The 22,813-nt window shown below is 38.8% G+C and overlaps 2 protein-coding genes across 2 annotated transcripts; both read left to right on the top strand.

Annotated features, from left to right (window-relative positions):
* The first annotated feature begins 260 nt into the window (after positions 1 to 260).
* On the top strand, positions 261 to 1,750 carry LOC122654868 (probable pectate lyase 7). The gene is made up of 2 exons (XM_043849135.1): positions 261 to 1,022; positions 1,283 to 1,750. The coding sequence occupies exons 1-2, from the start codon at positions 261 to 263 to the stop codon at positions 1,748 to 1,750; spliced, it is 1,230 nt and encodes a 409-aa protein (XP_043705070.1).
* Positions 1,751 to 14,110: 12,360 nt separating this feature from the next.
* On the top strand, positions 14,111 to 18,937 carry LOC122654572 (cyclic nucleotide-gated ion channel 2-like). Its single transcript, XM_043848717.1, has 8 exons — positions 14,111 to 14,239; positions 14,351 to 15,065; positions 16,289 to 16,504; positions 16,823 to 17,142; positions 17,232 to 17,343; positions 17,475 to 17,711; positions 18,217 to 18,303; positions 18,389 to 18,937. The coding sequence occupies exons 1-8, from the start codon at positions 14,202 to 14,204 to the stop codon at positions 18,893 to 18,895; spliced, it is 2,232 nt and encodes a 743-aa protein (XP_043704652.1). The 5' UTR covers positions 14,111 to 14,201; the 3' UTR covers positions 18,896 to 18,937.
* Positions 18,938 to 22,813: the final 3,876 nt, after the last annotated feature.

Below are 22,813 nucleotides of genomic sequence, written 5' to 3'. Positions count from 1 at the left end.
TCTGTTTTAATTTGGGCTATCCATTGCCCCTATATATATAAAGACATGATGATGCTTTTCACATGTCAGGGTGGTAAAAACCGAGCATGGTGTAAAGTGAGGGTGGGTTCTATTTGTTGTTGGTCTTTTAATTTATCTCTGAATCCATCTTACCTTTCGCCATCGCTCATCCAGTATCTCACAATTATCAATCTGAAGTTATAATAATAAAATAAAACAGAGACAGACAGACACTGTGAGAGTGAGAGTGAGAGTGCAAAATGGTGGAGTTAGCTATTATTAAGCCCAACAACATCTTCTTTTTCTTTTTCTTCTTCTTTTTGTTCACCTATGCTGTGAAGGCCCATATAGCAACGAACTTCGAAGGGGCGTTGACGAGAAGGTTGTTGCTTCAACAGAAAGAAGAAGTGGGGGCCGGGGGCCCATGCCAGGCAACGAACCCAATAGACAGCTGCTGGAGGTGCCAAGCCAACTGGGAGATGAATCGAAAGAGTTACGCCAAGTGCGCGCTGGGGTTCGGCAGGAAGACTAGGGGTGGCGAGAACGGCCGCATCTACGTTGTCACTGACCCCTCCGACAGCGACATGGTCAACCCAAAGAACGGCACCCTCCGTTACGGTGTCATCCAGAACGAGCCACTTTGGATCATCTTTGCCCACGACATGACCATCCGCCTCACCCAGGAGCTCATTATGACATCCAACAAGACCATCGACGGCCGTGGCGCCAACGTTCACATCGCCAACGGCGCTGGTATAACCATCCAGTTCGTCCACGATATCATCATCACTAACCTCCACATCCACGACATCAAAGCCACCAAAGGCGGCGATATCCGTGATTCCGTCGACCACCACGGTCAGCGCACCTCCAGCGACGGCGATGGTATTAACATCTTCGGATCCACCAACATCTGGATCGACCACATGTCCATGTCCAACTGCAAGGATGGACTCATCGACGCCGTCATGGGTTCCACCGCCATTACCATCTCCAATAACTACTTCTCTAGCCACGACCATGTAAGTAACTCTCGATACTAACTAACTTCTTTTTTTTTTTTTTTTTTTTTTGTATTTTTTCAATTTATCAATTTTTTATTTTATATCAGATGATATGATACTAATTAAAACTAACTGATTTCTCTCTAACTAACAAACGAACGAACTTAATATGACTAACTAGAAATCGGCCGAGTGAGTTTCTTTCCGAGTCGACTCACTGATGCTTTTGGTGACCCTAATATTATTATTGATTATTATGTTAATTTTTATAAAAATAGGTGATGCTGTTAGGAGCAAATGACACCTACGCCGATGACGAGAAGATGCAGGTCACCGTAGCATTCAACCACTTCGGGCCAGGATTAGTACAGAGGATGCCCAGGGTCCGATGGGGATTCGCCCACGTGGTGAACAACGATTACACCCACTGGGAAATGTACGCCATTGGTGGCAGCACACACCCAACCATCCTAAGTCAGGGCAACCGCTTCGTCGCTTCAGATTCATCGGCATTCAAGCAGGTTACCCATAGGGATTACGCAACCGAGGACGTGTGGAAGAACTGGGACTGGAGATCTGAGGGTGATCTAATGGAGAACGGTGCCTTCTTCGTCCAATCTGGATCCCCATTAAAGAAGGAGTCCTTCTCCAGCGAAGACATGATCAGCCCAAAGCCCGCCACCTCTGTCCCCGAGCTTACTCGCTTTGCTGGTGCACTCAACTGCACGGTTGGCAAGCCTTGCTAATTAATTTGGTGGCTCTTCTTCTTCAGACACTTCACCTTAGTACGTAGCCTACCATGCTTAAACAAAGGAGCAACTATGTAGGTGTGTAGGTCGGGGATCCATAAGAGATAGCGACTTTAGCCCATTGAGGGTTTTAGTTTCTAAGGAAAAAATATAAATAAGTAAACAAAAAGAGAAAGAAGATGGAAGAAAAAGAGAATGTTCATATATATATATACATTGGTGGGTATCAGCTAGCTACTGATTCAATTTATTGGTAATATGAATTACTACTATTTTCTTCTCTACTCTCTCTCAATCTCTCCGTCTCTTCCAGTCCCACCACGCACCACCGCCTGAAAAATTATTATCGCCCCCAGTTCTGGGGGCCGGTCTGGTGCACATCGTGCGGCTGGTCATCGCCCATGTGTGTATAGTGGGCCCTACTGTGCACACATGGGTGGTGCCCAATCGCACGATGCGGACAGGACCCCCCCAGTATTGGGGTCGATAAAGATCCCCACCACCCGGCTTAGCTTGCAACTTTGGCTTAGAATCATTTTACATCCATTTCAATGATTGGCATGCCTCTAGCCCAGCGAGTGATCGATAGCCAATTAATATTAGTGAGATTATAAAATATATTTGACCGGATCGGATGTATTTTAACTGATAAAGAAGAAGATAAACAACCCCAATATTGTTCCACGTACACATTCACAAAAAGACTGCTGGTACCATATAATTAACTGTTTAATCAGAGAGTTGAATATTCAAGATCAATTAAACAGTTTACTGAACGTACAACAAACACCCTAAGAACTGAACAATTATACTGGCCTTGTGGCCACTTTGAAGTACTCGCGCGCGCGGTATTAATTACAGATTATTTGCATTGTTGAATTTAAGTATGTAGAGAGAGAGAGAGAGAGAGAGAGAGAGATGGGCTGGATATATGTCTTCAATTCCAGTTCTTAATTCCCACTCTAATAAATAAATATGAGAATTAATCCCTTTCAACTATCCCAGCTCCACCATAAATTAATGCATCCATACCCTAGGTAGCTAACACCCAAATTAGTGAAAAACATTATATTAATTTCTAAGATGCATGTACGTACGTGTACGTACGTAGGTCTCCCAGAAATGCTAAAGAAATTAGTTCATGCATGGATGTGATACATAACCACGACGTACATTCTATTCTAAGAGTATATCCCTAAAGGTGCTAATTAAATATATAGTGGAAAATAAATAATTAATCTAATCTTTCTCACCAGGGCGGATCTAATCCCAACAGCAAATTCGGTCTCCCTGCTTCCACCAAAACCAACCAACTGGACTAGCCAGCTAGCATACATTCCACGATCAAATATTTCTGAACAACAATAAGATACTGAGATTAAAGGATAAAGACACTTCATTTGAAAATGCCTCAAAAAGATTAGGTAACACCGTCCATTTAAGGAATTATTTTAGGGCTTCTTTGGTATCACTTTTCATTTTCATTTTTTGACACATAATCGTTTTTACAAATGTTTAGTACAATTTATGGACCCTATTTCTATTTATAAAACATCAAAATAATAGAAAACACCCCCAAAATGATAATGGACTCTTTAGTCCATTTTGGATTATGGCTAAAATCTGTTTTCATTTATTTTTTCGTTCTTTAATGAGCATGTGTTTATATGACCAAAAAATAGGGGTAAATTAGACATTTTCTTTTATATTTAAGAAAGACGAGCCCCCCTCCTCCTTGGCTCCTCCTCTTAGAATCATTATCATCTCCAATTGCTTTCCGCTCCAATCCCTCACATAGGAGTGGAAATGACCACCTTACCCACTACCCGAACACACTGTCCAAGGTGGGGTAAGGTGGTCATTTCTGCTCCTATGTGAGGGATTGGAGGGAATTGAAGGGGGCAGCGAATTGGAGGTGATAAAATTTCCCTCCTCCTCCCCCTCCTCCTCTGTGCAACGAATCTTACGGTTTGAAGGAACTCGAGACCTAAATCAGCGATCGTTTTTTTTTTTTTGGTAGAATAAATCAGCGATCTTAGCGGAGAAGTAACTGTCCAACAAGATGTTGGTGTGAAGGAATTTTAGACATGAATGTAACAACCATCTCCGAATACAAATATTCACCAGGAATAGAATTTGGAATAAAGGAGAAACCAGACGGCTGGAATGCAGGTTTATTGATTGATTGATGGATTCAAGAATGAAGATATAATGGAGAATGACAGAAGAAAATTAGTAAACTATTTAGGCAGAAAACAGAATTTCAGTAGAACAGAGATACAACAACCCACCATACCAGAACGAATCAATAACAGTTGTAGTCTATATCTGCATTCGAACGGAAGAGTTTGGAAAATTTAAAGTGTAACTGAAACAAGATAATAAAAGATAAAGAGCTTAACTTGCTTGACCCACTAGGATTGGATACAAAATCCTAACTGAGGAAGGACTGAAACCTTAAACTTTACAACTCGAGGAGGGATTCAAACCATAGTTGCCGAATATTCCAAAAATTTATAGTTTCTCGCAGAATGAGCAATTTTAACCAAAACCCACACAAGGGATTGAAGGGTTCGATTGAGGCAAAGCATCTTTGACCTTACAAATATCCCTTTCCGTTGAAGACAAATTAGAAAGAGAAGCCGAGGAGGGACACCACACGGTCGCAGTCGTTCTTCCCGGCGAGTGATAACTCGTTCTGGAACTCCCGCTACCCCTGTAATGGAACCCATAAGCTTGACGGCGACGGAGGCGGAGGTTGGCGTGACGGCATGGCGGAAGCAAACGAAAGAAACCCTCGCAAGAGACATAAATCTCCATAACTGACTGGTGATTGGTGGTGATTGGAGAAGAGGAAAAAGGTTTAGAGTTGATTTGGGAAAGAAGATGGGTGATGAGAGAATTTTTTCACCTAGCAGTAAAATATATATGGGTTTTGGGTCAATTTCTCTAAAAAAAAGTCTGATTTGGGTCTATTTGTTCAAAAATGTTATAAAAATTATTTACACATAGGTAATTACCAAACTTATTTTTCATTCTACAATCTATTATGTTTAATAGTTACCTAACAGTTTTTCAATTTTTTTTATCAATATCGCTTTTAGTAATGAATTTTTGTAAATAGGCCTTAATGAAAATGAAAATGAAAATGAAAATAAAAAGTGATACCAAAGAGGCCCTTAGATGTGGACTACGCAGCAATGTTTCCTTTGGAATTATTTATGGAATAGGCTTTCACACTGAAGTGAAGGCATGCCTTTTCATGTCGGCCTTCTAATGTCCTTATTTGGTTATTTTTAGTCTAATTAAGACTCTTAATTAGGTTAATTATTAAGGTGGTAACTGTTGAAGACGTTATTTTCCACTGATAATGTTACTGTATAGTATATGAGTCAAAATAATTAAGAAAATGTATACAAGATAGAATCTCTTCATCCACCTCATCTGACCCGACCTCTAATAATTTCAATGTAAAGAAGGGTATTTTTCGAACAATGAATAATAAGGAGTGAGCGTTAATGATAATTAAACCCAAAGTCTCAATAATGCATAACATCACATCACCATTGGTATAGAGATGGATGAAGGTAAATATAATCCAAACACAATGTAAAATTTGTATCAGTGGAATTGGCTGTCCTTTGATTCCGATTTTAAATGATTTTTAAACTCTTGTTTTGAATCGGCCATGAATACACTCAGATCTTCATATTTTTACCATTTTTTTCTTTCTTTTAATTGACAAAATAACAGAATATGAATTAACTTACCTCATTTAATAAGAATTACAAGACTCGAATAAAAAATCACAAATGTATGAAAATCTTTAATTCTTCTTTCTAATTCGATTTTCTAGGGTTTTGACTGATTCCTAACTATTTCTGACTAATTCCAATCCAATTCAAATCAAAATTGATGGAAACCAATCATGTGTCTGATTTTGGGTTTTCAACCATTGGCCCTAGGATCAGCCCTGCCGTAGTCTATGGGCCTACATGAGCCCAAGCCCATGAAACCCAATTACCGTGGTATAATTGTGCACTTGTGTACGTTTTTTCTTAATTGAGAGCCTAAAAAGGTTTAAATTAGGGACAATAAGGGAGACTTCTTCACGACTCTCTTGGTTCATTTGAAGGAATATTAATAAACCAGACATCTAACTAAGTGGGATATTATTGCTAAATGTGAAACTGAAGAGAATGGAAGAGATTAATTATTATTTGGACAATATTGGAAGGCCATCCTTATCAGCCCCTCGTGGTAGGTCCTTCATATATAAGAGTTGAACATCTAAGACAACTACAAAAGAGGCTTCCTTCCTCCCACCCCCTCCACCCTCTCTCTTTCTCTCTATATTTGTGTGTGTGTGGAATGGATTTAATTATCAACTCATACATCACTCTTCGCTAGAAAAGGTTGATCTGAGGTTTTTTTTTTTTTGTGCCTTTTTGCTATGATACATAATTTTATTTTTCAATGAGGGTAATAGTGTCATTTCATGCGTACTCAAGAAAAAAATGTATCACAATAATAACACATAGTGATAATGACATAATGATATGTAACTTTCAATTTAATTTTGAAAATCCTTTTATATCCTTATCTTAAAAATCTTTTGAAAATAAGACAAAGGGCAATTAAAAGAAGATGTGAACTTCTAAGTACACCTATAGAGAAATCATTCACACGATGTATCAACAAGATAACTGATACCCTGGCAAGGAAAGTCATTCCATCCCGAGCATGTTTGTAATATTAAAGACTCTGCTTGTAATTGTTCGTCTTCTCAAAAAGTTTACCTCTTACCAAAAAAATTAATAAAAATTCACACACTCCCTAATTTGAATAAGAAACTATAGCATGCATGAATATAAGTATAAAAAAAAAAATAATAACAAATTACCACGTGATTGACAAAATTGTTTTTAATAGTTACATGCAATAATTTCTAAGTGTGTTCCAAATAAGATATAGATGTTATGAAGAACCTCTAGAATTTGATTCATAACCACACAGTACAAACGCACCAAAGAGCCATCAACCTCAATGAAGAGTAGAGACAAATAAATCATGATGTCAATATCAAATTAACACGACGTTGCGAGACGGCTTAAAGCTTTGTGAGAGCCTTGGACTCAAGGACTTTCATACTGACTCAGACTCAAGAACAATTATTTTGAGTATTGCAAAGAAAAGCCATGGAAATTGGAACGGATGGTATTGGTTTCAAGAAATCCTGGGGTTGATGGAATCGCTAAAACCAATGTTATCTTTTACGTTTCGTGAAGAGAATAGGGCAGCAGACTTCCTGGCTAATTTAGCTTGTGAAGAGAAGAGGGATGTGGTGTATAACGGGGATGCACAATTGCCACACATTTTGAGTAAGATTGTTCGTGAGGACGCGATGGGTCTACCGATGATCAGAGCTAGAACGTAGGTTCAAGCAGGTTGTTGTAAGCCGGGTTGGGGTGTTAGAGAGTGTCTAATTGAGTGATTATTGTGTTTGGGATAGGGGTAAGGCGTGTACGTCCCCCCCTTGTTATCTTTTTTAAGTTTATCTAATAAAATCATAGGGGTCGGCCCGGGTCCCAGAGAAGTTCGGGTTAAAAAAACATAAAAAAAATAAAAAATAAAAAATTAATTTAACAAAATTAATTGCATTTCCTGGAAACAACCCACCCAATAAAATAAAAATCAGCTGGGGTGGGTTATTATCTTGAAAAGGAAATTAGAAATTCCTTTCCTTTTAGGCTAAGGGGGTTCTTCCTTCTTTGTTCTATATATGATTCTTTTTCTCATATCCTCATCCATTTTTGTAACACAGATCTCTTCTAACCCATTGTCTCCTATAAATTTTAGAAAGATTAATGTTGATTGATGGGTCTCAATTATAATAATCAATTAAGTATTACTTATTAGCATAATATCTCCTCTAATTCCTTCTGTGATTTGGCTAAACTCCACTTATAGTGTTTTCTTAATCAGAGAGAGAGAGAGAGAGAGAGAGAGAAAGAAAAAGAAGTTTGGATGGTTGGGTTTGCTATTGAGAGAAACAAGTCATTGCAAGATAGTAGGACAAGTGGTTCATATGCGTCCGGCCGGGAGGACCACAAAGACCTTATCATAAAAAAAAAAAAACAAGAAGAAAAGGTCCACCACAAGTATATATTTTAGGGGATATGATCTTGTAAGAGATTATGTTTCATTGTCTTATTCAATAATTGAAGGATTTAAATTTAGGATTAAGTGGTTAATAACCCCAAAAATATAGAGAAATTAAGGGAATAAAAACAGATCCACAAGTGATAAAAAGAGCTTTGGTATTTTAATTATATTTAGTTGATGTAACGTAGAACAACCTCATATATGTATATGGTGGGTGGAACGGATCTAATTAATGATCTAGAATGCTCTTTATTTTGTTTGCTTCCCTCTAAGTCATTGAGTATTTTTTATCTGGCTACCTGCATAGTATACGTTAGCATCTGCATTTGTCTATCTTTCTCCTCCCATAATAGGGGTAGATATGTCATTTCATAGGAAGAGAGAGAGAGAGAGAGAGAGAGAGAGAGACATGGAGGTGCCCTAGTGTACACTATGCAGTTTGACAACGTTCTTTCTCCCAAGTATTAACTAGAAAAAGTTAGAAGATCCTTGCTAGGATCTGTAGCTTTTCACATACGTGGGGGCCAATGAGAGCATGCACATGGGTACAACAAGATGAGATTTTTTTCATTTCAAGGGGTAGGGGCATCATTTTGCGTGGTCCTATATATAATTGGGCACAAGCTGCAGATAACTTGGCAGGAATCTTTTTTCCGTGGAAGAATTCAAAAAGTAGACATCTTTGGCAGGGCATCTATTGACGAATCCAGATCAGCTATCCACAGAGGGATAGGTGGGGACAGATCTGACCCTTTCATGGGTATGGATCCCACGCCCTAGAGGTTGTCCTTGAAGGTACGACGTGGAAAGTGAAGAAGAAGAAGAAGAAGAAAAAGAAAAAAAGTCGGTCAGAATTAAATAAGGCAAACATCTATCTTTCATTTATTTATGTACGGCAAGAGGATAGAATTTCGGTGGAAACAAAAAGAAAGGTCTGAATAATCAACTCACATAACACATACATTAATTTATTTTATAAATTAAAAACGAAGAGCTTCATATCTTATTGGATCCGGCTTTTCTTCAGGGAGTTCAATGCCCAGGGAGTGTTTAAGAAGCATATAAGGATTGAATTATGCCACGCACATGTCGGTGCACGTCTAAAGATGTGTGCGATATAACTCAACGACTGGATGCTCCTTGAGTGTGCTGGGCTCCGTGGAGAAGAGCTCAATCCTATCTCATTATCTTTCTTCTGTTCATATGAAAGATATATATAATGTAGAAAGTAGAAGAAATTACGTGAGGGATTCCAATTCTCCCACGAGATTCCCAATTAAAACAAAGGAGATGAGGTCCCATCTCCAAACGATGGTGACCTCACTTTGTACGGCCGACACGTTCCTATCATTTGTGGGGTTTAATTGCCGATAGGTATGTTAGGGGAGAGATCAATCCAATTTTAAGAGCTTGCACACCCCACCATGCATGCATTATTGAGTTGGCAAGCTACAGAATGTTAATTGGAAGTAACTGTATAATAAAGAAAACCAAAAAGTGTGTACATATGATGTAGGGTTTTAGTAACAATAAACCCCAAGGGGGTAGTGGAGTTGGCATGAGCAGTGGTTTAAATTGACAACGATCTGTGTTCGACTCCTCTTACCTGCTTGGGGCAACTCATCTTGAATGTAATTGGCTTTCTACTTAAATCTTTAAACGACTTGGTCTCATGATAGTGTGCTTGCATGGACTTGGGGGAATAGTCAATCGAAGGCCTGGAGATATATACCCTCATTAGCTAGAAGAAAAAAAAGAAGCTTTAGTAACATTATAAAGAAAGTGAAATAGTGAAAACTAATGATAGGGAGATCGATATCCTAAAGTATATATTTTTAATACCTAAGTTCAATCATAAATAAAGAAAGAAAAATAGAAAATGATGTCGCACAAAGAATTACAATAGGTAAGGGAAAGGTGCCTTATGGAATAAATGTGAAATAAGAGAGTTAACCCCTAGACCTCCTAGGGACATGCATTTTGTTGGCAAACCACCGACCAAATGACCAAGTAATTGTTCACGAAGGGTTTGTCTTGAGTGTTGTATGATTGACGTATTCTTTTAAAACTTAAATAAAAATTTTATTATTATTATTTGTCCTCTTAATTTAATACATTTTTATTTTTCTTTTCAATAAAAGTAAAAGTTGTCATTTCACATGTCTACTCATAAAGCATACGAGACATGATAACTTTTGAAAATAACATACTAATAAGTCATGTTCAACTAATTTTGAAAACATTTTACTCATGACTTAAAAATTTTCAAGAATAAGACAAGAGACAATCCAATTAATGAAAGTAATATGTTTTAAATACACTTATAAAAGTGTCATTTAGAATTTTTAAAGTAATACCTATACATACCAAAGTGCTTCTTAGTAGAATCAGTCTAAAATCATAGAAAGTGATAACAAATGAAAGGCCCAAGAATTTTTTGTTTGTACATCTTGTACTCTAAAAGGTTTGTGGTCCTCTGGAGTAGTTTGGTAGACTTCACAAGGTTCACATGGAGGAAGTTTTTTTTTTTTTTTTTTAAATAAAATTCACAAGAAGGAGGTTAATTATAAGAGACTAACAATATAGAGCAAGGAGTAATATCTAGATGGGAAAAAGGAAGTACACATCAATTTGGATCCTCTACTGCCGAGCTGCCCGACAAGACCGTGCTACCCAGATACGATGCTATGCGTAATGTCCGCCTTACCCCTGCCCAAATGCCTTTTGCCCAAGTGGGGGTAAGGCGGTCATTGTGCGCAACACTGTGTCTGGGCAGTACGGTCCTATCAGACAACTCGGCAGTAGAGGATCTAGATCCAATACACATTGTCAGTGTGTACTTCTCTCTCACAGTCTCTCTCTTCTCTCCTCTCCTCTCTCCTCCCTGTCTTCATTAAATATGTGAACTCCTTTTTTCTCTTCTCAGTAAATATATTGTTTTGCTGCCTACTATTGACTCGGAGTGTAAGGTATACATATAAGGAGGCAACATGTAGATCTATCTCCCTATTTAGATAATATTGAATAGCGTAATCATAACATCATCAACATTAGAGTTACAATTATAGTGGATTAAGCATTTGGAACATTATTCTACACACATACACACACATTAGGGTAATTATTATGGCAAACATCACATACACACCATTGATTTCACATTTTGAGGCATGGGTGCACACATGTCACACACATTGGACGCACACATAAGAGAGAGAGAGAGAGAGAGAATTTATTTATTGTTGTTATGAATATTTTTTGGGAGAAAGAGTACTATAGTAATCACTATTATACAAATATATATTTTCATACTTCCAATCACATACAAATATATATATTTTCTCTTAACATTGAGTACTTGAATGATGTTATCAACTACTCATTAACCCATGAACAATAATTTGTTGTAAAATAATGGTAGGATACCCATAAAATCCCAATCAAATCATGTAGCTAAAGAAGTTAAATTAGCTTACAATCGATATACTAGCAAGGTCGGTTAACATATCAATCTGTGTTTAAAATATGTGAGAGTGACACTTGCAAGAACATAATAAATTCAAAGAATCATCATATTTGAATAGTAGCTACCTAATGTTAGGATCATCTCTTCTTAAATAATTTAGTACATATTTTGTAGCAAAAACCATACATCATATTATATTATGAAAAAATGATGGCATTGATGAGTCATAGATTTCCCAGCCAATCAGAGGTCGCCACGTGGACGTGCTGAGACCAAATCCTGGGACCGAGCCGTTCACCCAGAGAAAGAGACTGCACTTTATTTCTGGCCTGGCCGAGCACCCGGTGCGCGGAGCTACACCAAGTGCAGAGCAAGGAAGTAATCTCCTAAACATGGCCAAGTTCCATGGTCGAGGCTCAGGCCTGCCGAGCCCATACAAGTCGGCCCAAGATCGAGCACTGAGGCCCCGGTCGCCCGAGGCAGAGCACCGAGGCCACGGCTGTCCGAGGCCGAGCCCTCTCCAAACACCTCCATAACGGCGCTCCAGAGATCACGGCGCCACATCAGCGTGTCCCGACAATCATGGGATACAAATCGGGTCGCAATCCCGCACGGGATCGAATCACTCTCCCATAAGGACTCTTACCTTACTGAGAGACCGACCCCGAAAATAACTCTCCACTCTGCCCCGCGCGGAAGAGCCCTATCAACAGAGGACTCTTGCCATATAAGGACTCCTCCAACCGCCTCACCTCATTCTATAAATACTCCGGTATGGAGTTCAAACGCTCAACTGACTTTTTACTAGCTGTTACGCTGTTGCACTGGAGACTTGACTTGAGCATCGGAGAGTCCCAGGCCGGAGCCACATCGACTCTCTTGCGCTCACTCGATTTTTGCAGGCTCATCCATGGGCGAACCGGGCGACAGAGGTTTTCACACGCAACAGGCATGACCATGTTATCGGCATCATCCATCTTCTCACACTTTCTTTCCTCCCTGACATGTGATCTGTTCCCCAATATTTAAACCGTGAAGAATGTCTTCCCGAACTCCCATTGTCATGGCGTGGAAGAATTCATCCCCACATAGGCAGCACATTGATCCCCTTCCCTTATATTATTTTGGCATCCAATGCTTGGTTAGGTGGAGAAAGAATAGGGCTATGAATAACAATGTTTCTATTCTAATTTAGTATTTTTGAGTTAGAATTACTTTTTTGTTTTTGTTTATGTTTTTGTTCATTTGATATACTTACAAAAAATTTGTACGGTAAAATTGGGAAATATATATATATATATATATATATATTCTATAAAAAGAATAGAAACACCTATAGAATGTAAATTAAAAGAAATAGTGGTGGTTTCAACCAAAAAAAAAAAGAAATAGTGGTGGTGGTGCCACTAGGGAGAGGGAGAAGGAGAGAGTTGAGTTTATTGGACTGGCTTTTATTACAAATTTGTGCTTTTTTATTTTTTATAAGCAACTACAACATTTCCCCCCCCCTCAAATTCATTAAAAAATAAAATATAAAACAGACCAAACGTCATGTACATATTCTTTTTCAAAAAATTATTCCAAAAAATATAAAAATATTAGATCTATTTTTATTTTGGGTAAAAGTTGTCCACAATGCTAGCTCAAAAATGAAACCCCTCATGTAAGAAGGTGATATGTCATAAATGTCCCTCCTCCTATTGTCAAATTCTAAAAAAAGTTTTCGCATTCTCCTGAAACTGTGCTTATGCAGTTTAGGGAACCCACTCCCCATTTTCTTTTTATCGTTGTCATACAACCTTAGATAGCTGGAACTCTAATATTGAAGTGTGGATAAACAAGATGGGTTTTGGGAGATCCATTGGTGGGTTTTTTTTAAACCCAAACTCTGTTTTTAGTTTCTACATTCTTTTAATGGGAAATTTTTTTTTTTGGTCAAATGGATAGTTATGCATTAGAAATATACCCACGATCAAGTTCAAGTACATTCCAAAGAAAGTAGGGGGCATACCGACGGATCTTTATCAGCTCCAGTTCTCTGTCCGGTCCAGTTTCCCAGTTCCTCTAACAATGGGAGATTGAAATGATCACCCTACCCCTGCCCAAACACTCTGCCCGGGTGGGGTTCACCACCCTCTGTTAGAGGAACTGGAGAACTGGACCAGGCACAAAACTTGAGGAGATAATTTTCCCATACCCACCCATCTACAAAGAGAGTGTCACTGAATCTTACCCCAAAGAAAGACTGTTAGTGACAAGTGACAACTACCTCTCTTTTGCGGAAGGAAATCTGCTAATAAGTGACCACACTTTTTTCACCTTTCTCTATCCCATAGAGAGCAGAAAACAAAAGGGCGAGTACATAGTATTGTACGGACAGAATGCCGGTAAGATTTAGGAAGCAAAGATATTATTAGCTTGTGATAATAGTTTAGTATATTCGGATGTCTCATTAGACACTTATTTGACGGATTCTTCATTAAATAGGAACCTGATGCTTAAGTTTACATTGCAATCTCTCCGTGAGATCGCAATTCATCATCTTTAGAATCCGGACAAGGGCACCTTCATGTGCAACGTGACAGATTCACTTATCATCTCTAAACCAAAACCCAATCCCGGGGGGACCCATGGACCCACCTCCTCTCTTCCTCTCTTCACCACAGGTTCTCTATAACATTGATTATATAATTATGTACTTCTTCCCAAATTATTAGCGTGCCCTCTCTGCTCTCTCTCTCTTTCTCGTCTCATCACTCAATTTTTTGCTCAAGCTCTCTGCTACTCTCCCATGGTTCGAATTCTACTCTCCCAAACATGCCCTCACTTCCGGAACTCCAAATCTCCCTTCCAAGGTTAATTATTTGTTCTTCGATTCTCTTCTTCTTCTTCCTTTTTTTTTTTATTTTTAAATTTAAGTTAATTAATGGTATGGGGTATCTATAATTATAATTCTGAACGTACAGGTGGATTGGGATATTCCGGTGGTGGCGGCAGCAAGGAGAGCACCCTAACAACCATTTGGAAGATAGCGGAGGAGAAGGAGGAGGAGGAGGAGTTGTTGAAGAGGAGAGTCCCACCACCATCTCGGAGAGCTCTCCGGTGGAGTGCTACGCGTGCACACAAGTTGGAGTTCCAGCCTTCCACTCCACCAGTTGTGACCGAGTCCACCCACCAGAATGGGAAGCCAGTGCTGGATCGTCGCTAATTGCCATACAGTACCAGAACCATCGTCGATGGGCCGGGGGTAGCGGAGGAGGAGGAGGAGGAGGAGAGTCGAAATTGAACCGGAGGAGATCGTTGAAAGGTCCACTGGGGAGAGTGCTGGACCCACGGAGCAAAGAGGTGCAGAGATGGAACAGAGCGTTTCTGTTAGCGCGTGGAATGGCGTTGGCCATAGACCCGTTATTCTTCTACGCGCTGTCGATAGGGAGGGACGGAACTCCTTGTCTGTATATGGACGGTGGGCTTGCTGCCATCGTCACGGTGTTACGGACTATAGTGGATGCGGTACACCTCTTCCATCTCTGCCTCCAGCTCCGCCTCGCTTATGTCTCCAAGGAATCCCTCGTTGTTGGATGCGGAAAGCTCGTGTGGGACGCGAGTGCCATCGCGTCTCACTACCTTCGCTCCTTCAAGGGCTTCTGGTTCGACGCCTTCGTCATTCTTCCCGTCCCCCAGGTTCATTCTCTCTCTCTCTCTCTCTCTCTCTCTCGGATAAACATTCTCATCCCCTGATTCCAAATTCATGTTTTTTATCTTCTCAGTCGGATCGAACCGGTTTCAAACCTTAGAACCGGTTGGGTCTGATAGATTCAATCCGTAATGATCGATTTCAACAGATTTCTATGACTCTCTTTTGAATCATCTATTTTATGTTTGATTCTCTTATTTTCATCAATTATTTTCTTTTTTTTAATCAGTAAAATAGTAGAAAATTAAGAAAGGACCGAGTTTCCCTCCACCCATGGTGGGATCCCATTCACTGAAGGGTGGAAATGGGTATCGGGAGGGTATTTTGGAACATACCAAAACCCTAGGAGAGGATATTTGAACCCTAGGATGGTGGGTGAACCGTCTTCTATGGGTCGAGGAAAATTTAATTTGTCCTAAAACGTATATGTGATAGTAAGATGATAGATCCTAAAGTTTATTAAATTAAGAAAAAAGTTTTCCTCTACCATGGATAAAGGAAAAGTATATTCATCTAAGATCATTATAATTCTACCTCGTGATGTACGAAGTTGATAGTGTCCTCCCCACTGTTCTCGACAATAATCACAAAATACCCAAACCCATAGGCAAGGGATTCTATGTTCACTGTGGATGAAGGGGAAACTATCTCCATTAAATTAATGACTCTAAAAAACAATAGATTTTTGAAAATCTTTGCTTCTTATCAGTTTCAATTTATAGCATTTGAAGGATTTTGATTGATTTATGATACAGTCGGGATTAGGTTAGAATCAAAGGGAACCAATCCTATTCTCTTGAACCTTGGTTGAGGAATTGGGGAGGAACATCCATTAATAATTCGTCAAATATTGTTATGGGGATTGAGTTTGCTTTGTCTCGTCTCTCTCCTCTCATAGTAAAAGACATATATGTTATTTCATAAGAGAGAAGAGACAGATAAACATAAAGAGACACTAGCGTATACTATACAACTTGGCGGCATTCTTTCTCCCTTATGTAAATTAAGAAGACAAAATAATTCAATGCAAAAATATCTCAAATGCCCTTCTGCTGCCGCAATTTGGGCTACACCTTTTCAATTTTCTCGAAGCCCTCAAGTGGTTTAGCCCAAGGGAAAATAACTACTTGGAGGGATAGCCCAGGCCCATCACCAAGTGTTTTTTTTTCTTTTTCTTTCTAATTTATATTAAATTGTTAATTTGTTGCAGGTGGTTTTCTGGTTGGTAGTGCCCAAATTGATAAGGGAAGAGAAGATAAAGCTGATAATGACAATCCTTCTATTAATGTTCTTATTCCAATTCCTCCCAAAGGTCTATCACAGCATCTGCATCATGAGGAGAATGCAGAAGGTCACTGGTTACATCTTTGGTACCATCTGGTGGGGCTTTGCCCTTAATCTCATTGCCTATTTCATTGCTTCCCATGTAAGTGTTTCTCTATCTCTTTGTGTGTGTGTGTGTGTGTGTGTGTGTGTGTGTGTGTGTGTGTGTGTGAACTTGGTTAGAATCTTGAATCTCCCACGTCACACCAATGACAATGTGAGAAACAGTATCATCTATATGAGGCCCACACATGATCAGAAGATGATGCATGTGTTACATTGGCTAATAATTGTCAAGGCATCGCCTCCTTAGTTTTTGACCTTCCTCCAATGCCTTGAGTCGTCTAGCGCTTTGACAACTATGCATTGACTGCTTGGAAAACTTTTTCCTCCAATCTTTAATTTGTTTCAAATAATGAAGGTGGCTGGGGGTTGCTGGTATGTCCTTGCAATAGACAGAGTGGCTTCATGCCTTGGAAAGCAATGTGATAGAGGGAAGAAGTGCAAGTTATCCTTGTCTTGTGCCAATGAAATCTGCTACCGGCTTCCATTACTGCTGAATCCATGTAGTAATAATTCAACAACGGTGCCGCCGATCGGAATCCCGAATGTACCAGTGTGTCTAAATGGCAATGGACCATTCCCTTATGGAATCTATAAATCTGCTCTTCCCATTGTTTCTAGCAATTCTATTGTGGTTAAGATCCTTTACCCAATATTTTGGGGCTTGATGACTCTCAGGTACAGTACTGAAACACTAATAAATAGAAATATAAATAGAAACCATACATTTTGATGATCTAATTCTGATTTTTATTCTTTTGTTACAGCACATTTGGTAATGATCTTGAACCTACAAGTCATTGGCTAGAAGTGATATTTAGTATAATTGTTGTGCTCAGTGGTTTAATGCTTTTCACTCTATTGATTGGTAATATTCAGGTTAGTTTAATTGGCTAAATATAATTAATCTTTTACCTAGCAAGCTTGGAATTAACCTAAAGAAATCCTCCCTAGTGATCACAAGACCTAAAAAAAAAAATTATGGGTACTCTTGCCATATATATGTATAGGTATTTCTGCATTCTGTCATGGCAAGGAAGAGGAAGATGCAATTAAGGTGTAGAGACTTGGAATGGTGGATGAGGCGACGACAATTACCGTCTCATCTAAGACAAAGAGTACGCCGTTTTGAACGACAGAGATGGGCTGCTATGGGTGGAGAAGACGAGATGGACTTAATCAAAGACTTGCCTGAAGGACTCCGGCGGGATATTAAGCGCTACCTTTGCTTGGATCTCATCAAGAAGGTAAAAGAAAAGAAAATTAATGTTGCATTTGATGTGCGTTTTTTAGAATGCATTCTAGGTCGATAATGCATTCTAAGAAATAAATAAATAGTAAGTCCAGATGTTTAATATCATAGGTGAAAGACTAAAACTGCGTTTGGTATGATTTCTTGGAATGTATTATCGACCTAGAAGGAATTCCAACAACACATTTAATTGAATGGGAAAATGAAGTGCATGCCCTCTCACACTCTCTTATAATGCTCTCTCACTCTCTTTCTCTCCTCCCTGACGATGTGGGTCCCTTGTATATGAACTGTAATGCACTCCCCTTGTGCCCATTGGCTTGGCATGCGAGATGTTAATATACACCGGCAGCGTGTCCATCCCTCTCCCTAATTGAATTCACTGAATCAATTCTTAGCTACTAATGAGTTTAATGAAGTTGTTTCAGTTGGATTCTTGTGAAAATTTTTGTCAGCTTAAATGACTGGAATCATGGGAACTAATTCTGTTTTCTGTACAGGTACCTTTGTTCCACAATTTGGATGATCTGATCCTAGACAACATTTGTGACAGGGTTAAGCCCCTAGTCTTCTCTAAGGATGAAAAGGTACAGAAATTGATTCTTTGAAATAATTTTGAACTTTGTTATTTAATTTCTTCCCCTTAATTGATTCTTGCTTCCATACATGTAGATAATTAGAGAAGGAGACCCAGTGCAAAGAATGGTATTTGTAGTGAATGGTCAATTGAGAAGTAGCCAAAAACTAAGCAAAGGCATGGAAGCAACATGCATATTAGGCCCTGGGAGCTTCCTAGGGGATGAACTTCTTTCATGGTGCCTACGCCGCCCATTCAATATTGATCGTCTCCCTACTTCATCAGCAACATTCGTCTGTGTTGAAGCAACAGAAGCATTTGGTCTAGAATCACAAAATCTTCGATACATCACCGAGCATTTCCGATACAAATTTGGTAATGAAAGACTTAAGAGGACAGCGAGGTACTACTCCTCCAATTGGAGAACATGGGCAGCTGTGAACGTACAATTGGCCTGGCGCCGTTACATGAAAAGGACAAGGGGTCCTATGATTCAGGCAACGGAAAATGGCAATGGCAATGGCGATGGCGATAGCGATCGACTTCTTATGCGCTATGCTGCATTGTTCATGTCTCTTAGACCACATGACCACCTCGAATAGAAGAGCTTGAAGCTGGCTTGGATGTATTATCCATCCAAACCCTATTGTCTAGCTGCTTAGTATGTTTTTATTATTAGGGTAGGGGATTGTTATGTTGTTGGTATGAATTAATAGAATCTCTCATGCCAAGCGAATGGGAGCAGAGGAGGGGGCGTCACACGGTTTCTACAAGGAGTCTATATCAGGAGGAGATCGAGAGAGTATCAGGGAGCAAAGAGAGTGTGAGAAGACTCATGACGATGACAGTCTGGCTATCAATTTCCCTTATTAGTATTATTATTACAAAATGAATTCATCGATCATTAGTTATATAATTAATTAGGTTATTGTCCTTTTGGATTAATTTATTACTGTAACAACCTGTGTTGTACTAGAATTATAAGACAAGGGATGCTTCCCCTCACACATCCTTTGTATGTTACTTTTCTACAATCCATAAAACTCTGGTGTTATGTGTTATACGTATAGATAAGTAGCTTATTAAGTGCAACTAGCAATCACTGATTCAATATCTATTACTGTGGATGAAGTTTTAGTTTTTTAATAACGGTTTAGTTGTGTGATTATATGTTGCGCTTGAGTTAAGTTTTTTTAAAACAGCAACCCAACACTGAGTCCCCTTAGCTCAGCTTAGGCACGGCTCAACCTAAGGTCAGGCGGACCTTTATCTGTTCCATTTTCCCAAGTTCCTCTAATAGAGGGGGCAGAAATGATCACCCCACCCTTGCCCGAACACATTGCTTCAAAAGAAAAAATAATTTCTTTTCTGTTTTCTTAGTTTTAATAAAGTTTTTTTTCTCATAACAAAAAAGTTGGATATCCCCCCATTTATAAAGTAGATATCGATGTGATTTTTTCTTCTTAATCGTTAATGGGAAGGGTCATAACATATATAGCTTTACCCTCACATCACAAAGAGGTTGTTTCCTGACTTAAACTCACGACCACTAGGTCGCAATACTAAAACCTTACCATTGCACCAAGGCCCTCCGCCTCTATGTTGAACAACCATAAAAGGAATTAATTTTCATCATCCAACAAAATGATTTTTATGGTTATGAAAATCCTCAATCACTTCAAACTAGTGACATTTTTATTTTCAAAATTCCTTGATCAATTTGAGAAACCTATAGCTCTATTTTATGTGATAATGTTAAAAAAAAAATTAGTAAAATGAAAATTTTCGTAATCAATATCAACAATAATTATATTACTTATCGAATATAAGAACCAATATTTACATCACTTTTCAATCAAGCTATCTAAATTGTAATAGGAGAATAAATGTACAATGTAACTATAATCTAATATGCTATTGATATTTTTTAAAAAATTATTTTACAATACTTTTCATCATTCTACATCCAAACATATTTCTTTCAAGCAAGGTAGTGATTCAGACATGGATTGCTCTATAGCAATATGCTTAGCTTGGAAGTACATCTGAGTTATCTATTTGTATACTTGATAGACTCAAGAGTCAATTTGCATGTGAATTATAAGTAATTTAAAGTTGCAAGTATACTAATTGCTTCCAATTATAATTGGGCTCATGTTCTCTGTGCCGGGGGTGCATGCTGTGCCCGGACACATGGGTCTGCCATTCAGAGGGACAGGATGGTCATTGCACCCACCCCCATGTGTCTGGGCGCAGCCTGCGCCCCCGGCACAGAGAACATTCTCCCATTATAATTTTACTAATATCCATGACAATATGCTTAAAAATTGTGGATCAAGATGAACAAGTTTACGAGAAAATAATTTGCAACAAATGAGGCCTTAGTAAATTACAAATTTTTTTTTTTTTTTTTGTTGGTAGAAATTACAAAAATGGTTTGAGTCTACCATACCGAGTAGTCATAATTAGTTACAATTCAAGGTCAAGAGCTACGCAATAAACAACAATGATATAGAGTTTAACAATCAATTAAGAAAAGTGAATGAGCTTCTAAATCAAGCCATAAAATACTCAAGTTTGCACTAATAAGCCTCCCACTCTGACATTATTAGTTTAAGTAGTACTAGCTAGGGTTGGTAGCGTAGAAAATCAAAAACCTAAAAATAATGTAGAAAAAAATGAAAATCGCAAACAAACAATAACACAATGTACACAAAGATCTATGTGGTTCAGCGAAATTGGCTACATGCACGGTGAGATGAGATTTGCTTCACTATCAATGGAGAATAGGATTACAGTCGACAATCGCACATCCTCACACCTCTCTCAGATCGATTACAATGATAGAAAACTCGCTACAAATATATAGCGAAATTCTATACAAGTAATTTACCAAAATACCCATATACCGTAGGCCTCTTAACGGTCTTTCAGAATCACCCCCCCCCCCACCACTTATGCAAGCAACAGAATACAAAACATCGTACCCGAACAGGTAAAAGATATAATTAAACACTGGAGCATAAGTCAGAAGTAGTTATCTAATTTATAAAATTATCAAAACCCACCATTTTCTTTTGTTCCATGAATAGCTTTAGCTTTAAGCAAGCTGAACCTATACATGGTGGTCAGCAACTTTGCATTGGGACCTTTATTCAAGGAGAGAGAGAAGAAAGTGAATGAGACATGATGCTCTGTTCCTTGATAATGGTTGCTTTCTGATCGATCATCATCTATATCCTTTCTGTGAATTGGTAAGACAACGTATGGTTCCCATAACGTGAAGAAGAGGCAAGCATTCAACTGTGGGGGGACCTGTGATCCAAAAATAGGGACCAGAAAGTTTGGCAGCCGGCAAGCAAACTCATCAATCAAATATATACAGATAGGGATTATAAGCTTTTAAAACTAGAATTGGTATTCCAGATGGGGCCAGCCCAGCAATGCACTTGAAATTAAGTTTTGTTAATAAATTAAAACATGGAACACAGCTTAATTACTGTTTAATGCATGGCAACACAATTGCCCATATCTGATAAATGGCTGCTTTGGTCCAAGAGCAATGGAATAGAAAGATCATTAATGGAGTCTGTATAATCTTAAAAAAAATAAAATAAAAAAATTCCAGGGCGGCCCTTATAGGAGAAGTCAGTGTTTTACCTTTTCTTTAACTTGAACCAGACCCAAAACCGCCCCCACCAAGGAAGAGACAACCAACCTTCCAAAGGTCTTAAAACTGTGTCCATCTAATTACAGTCATTAGTACATCAAATCATCAATAACATAGCCAGGGAGGGCAGGACGGCCTTTAATGGGACCAACTAAAAAGGTAGATTTTTAGTGGTTCACTTGCTGCTCTCATGTCTGGCTGATATATGCAATGGTCTTTATAATGGGTCCCATAATAGAGGTCCAAAATTGACTGTAACGACTGGTGGGGAAAATTGAAAAGGTTGATCTTCACTGAAGCACGTTCTTGTGATTCATGTCTGATTGATATGCATGGGGTTTAGAGTTTATACATTGCTTGTATTACGGCCTCAGTACAACGGTAAGGTTGCTCCATTGTGATCTAATGGTTGTGGATTCGAGTTGGGAAACAGCCTCTCCGTGAAGCAGGGGTAAGACTTTGTATATTATGTCCCTTCCAAATCCTGCAGTTGTAGAAGCCTCGTGCACTGAGTACAGCTTTTTTTTTTACACTGTTTGTATTGAGGGACGTAGAGAATGGAAGGTCCAAAATCTTGTTCAGAACAACATTACTTTCAAATATAAGATCATTCTGCCAAATACCTTCTTTTCATTTTGAAGATTGAAAAGGAGAGAGAGAGAGAGAGAGAACTAATAAGCATAAGCACCACCATAATTTGAGAGGTCACGTGTGTCTCCTTGAAGGCACACTGTCTATGTTCAACATAATTAGGTCTCCTCTGCATGAGAATTTCATTCACCCATAAATTGAAAGACTCTTCACTCAGACATACACCCCATTTCATCAGTCACAAAAGAAGATTACTTAT

This window comes from Telopea speciosissima, chromosome 3 (assembly GCF_018873765.1).
Source record: "Telopea speciosissima isolate NSW1024214 ecotype Mountain lineage chromosome 3, Tspe_v1, whole genome shotgun sequence".
Lineage (NCBI taxonomy): Eukaryota > Viridiplantae > Streptophyta > Magnoliopsida > Proteales > Proteaceae > Telopea > Telopea speciosissima.
This window is presented reverse-complemented; position numbering and strand designations above follow the sequence as displayed.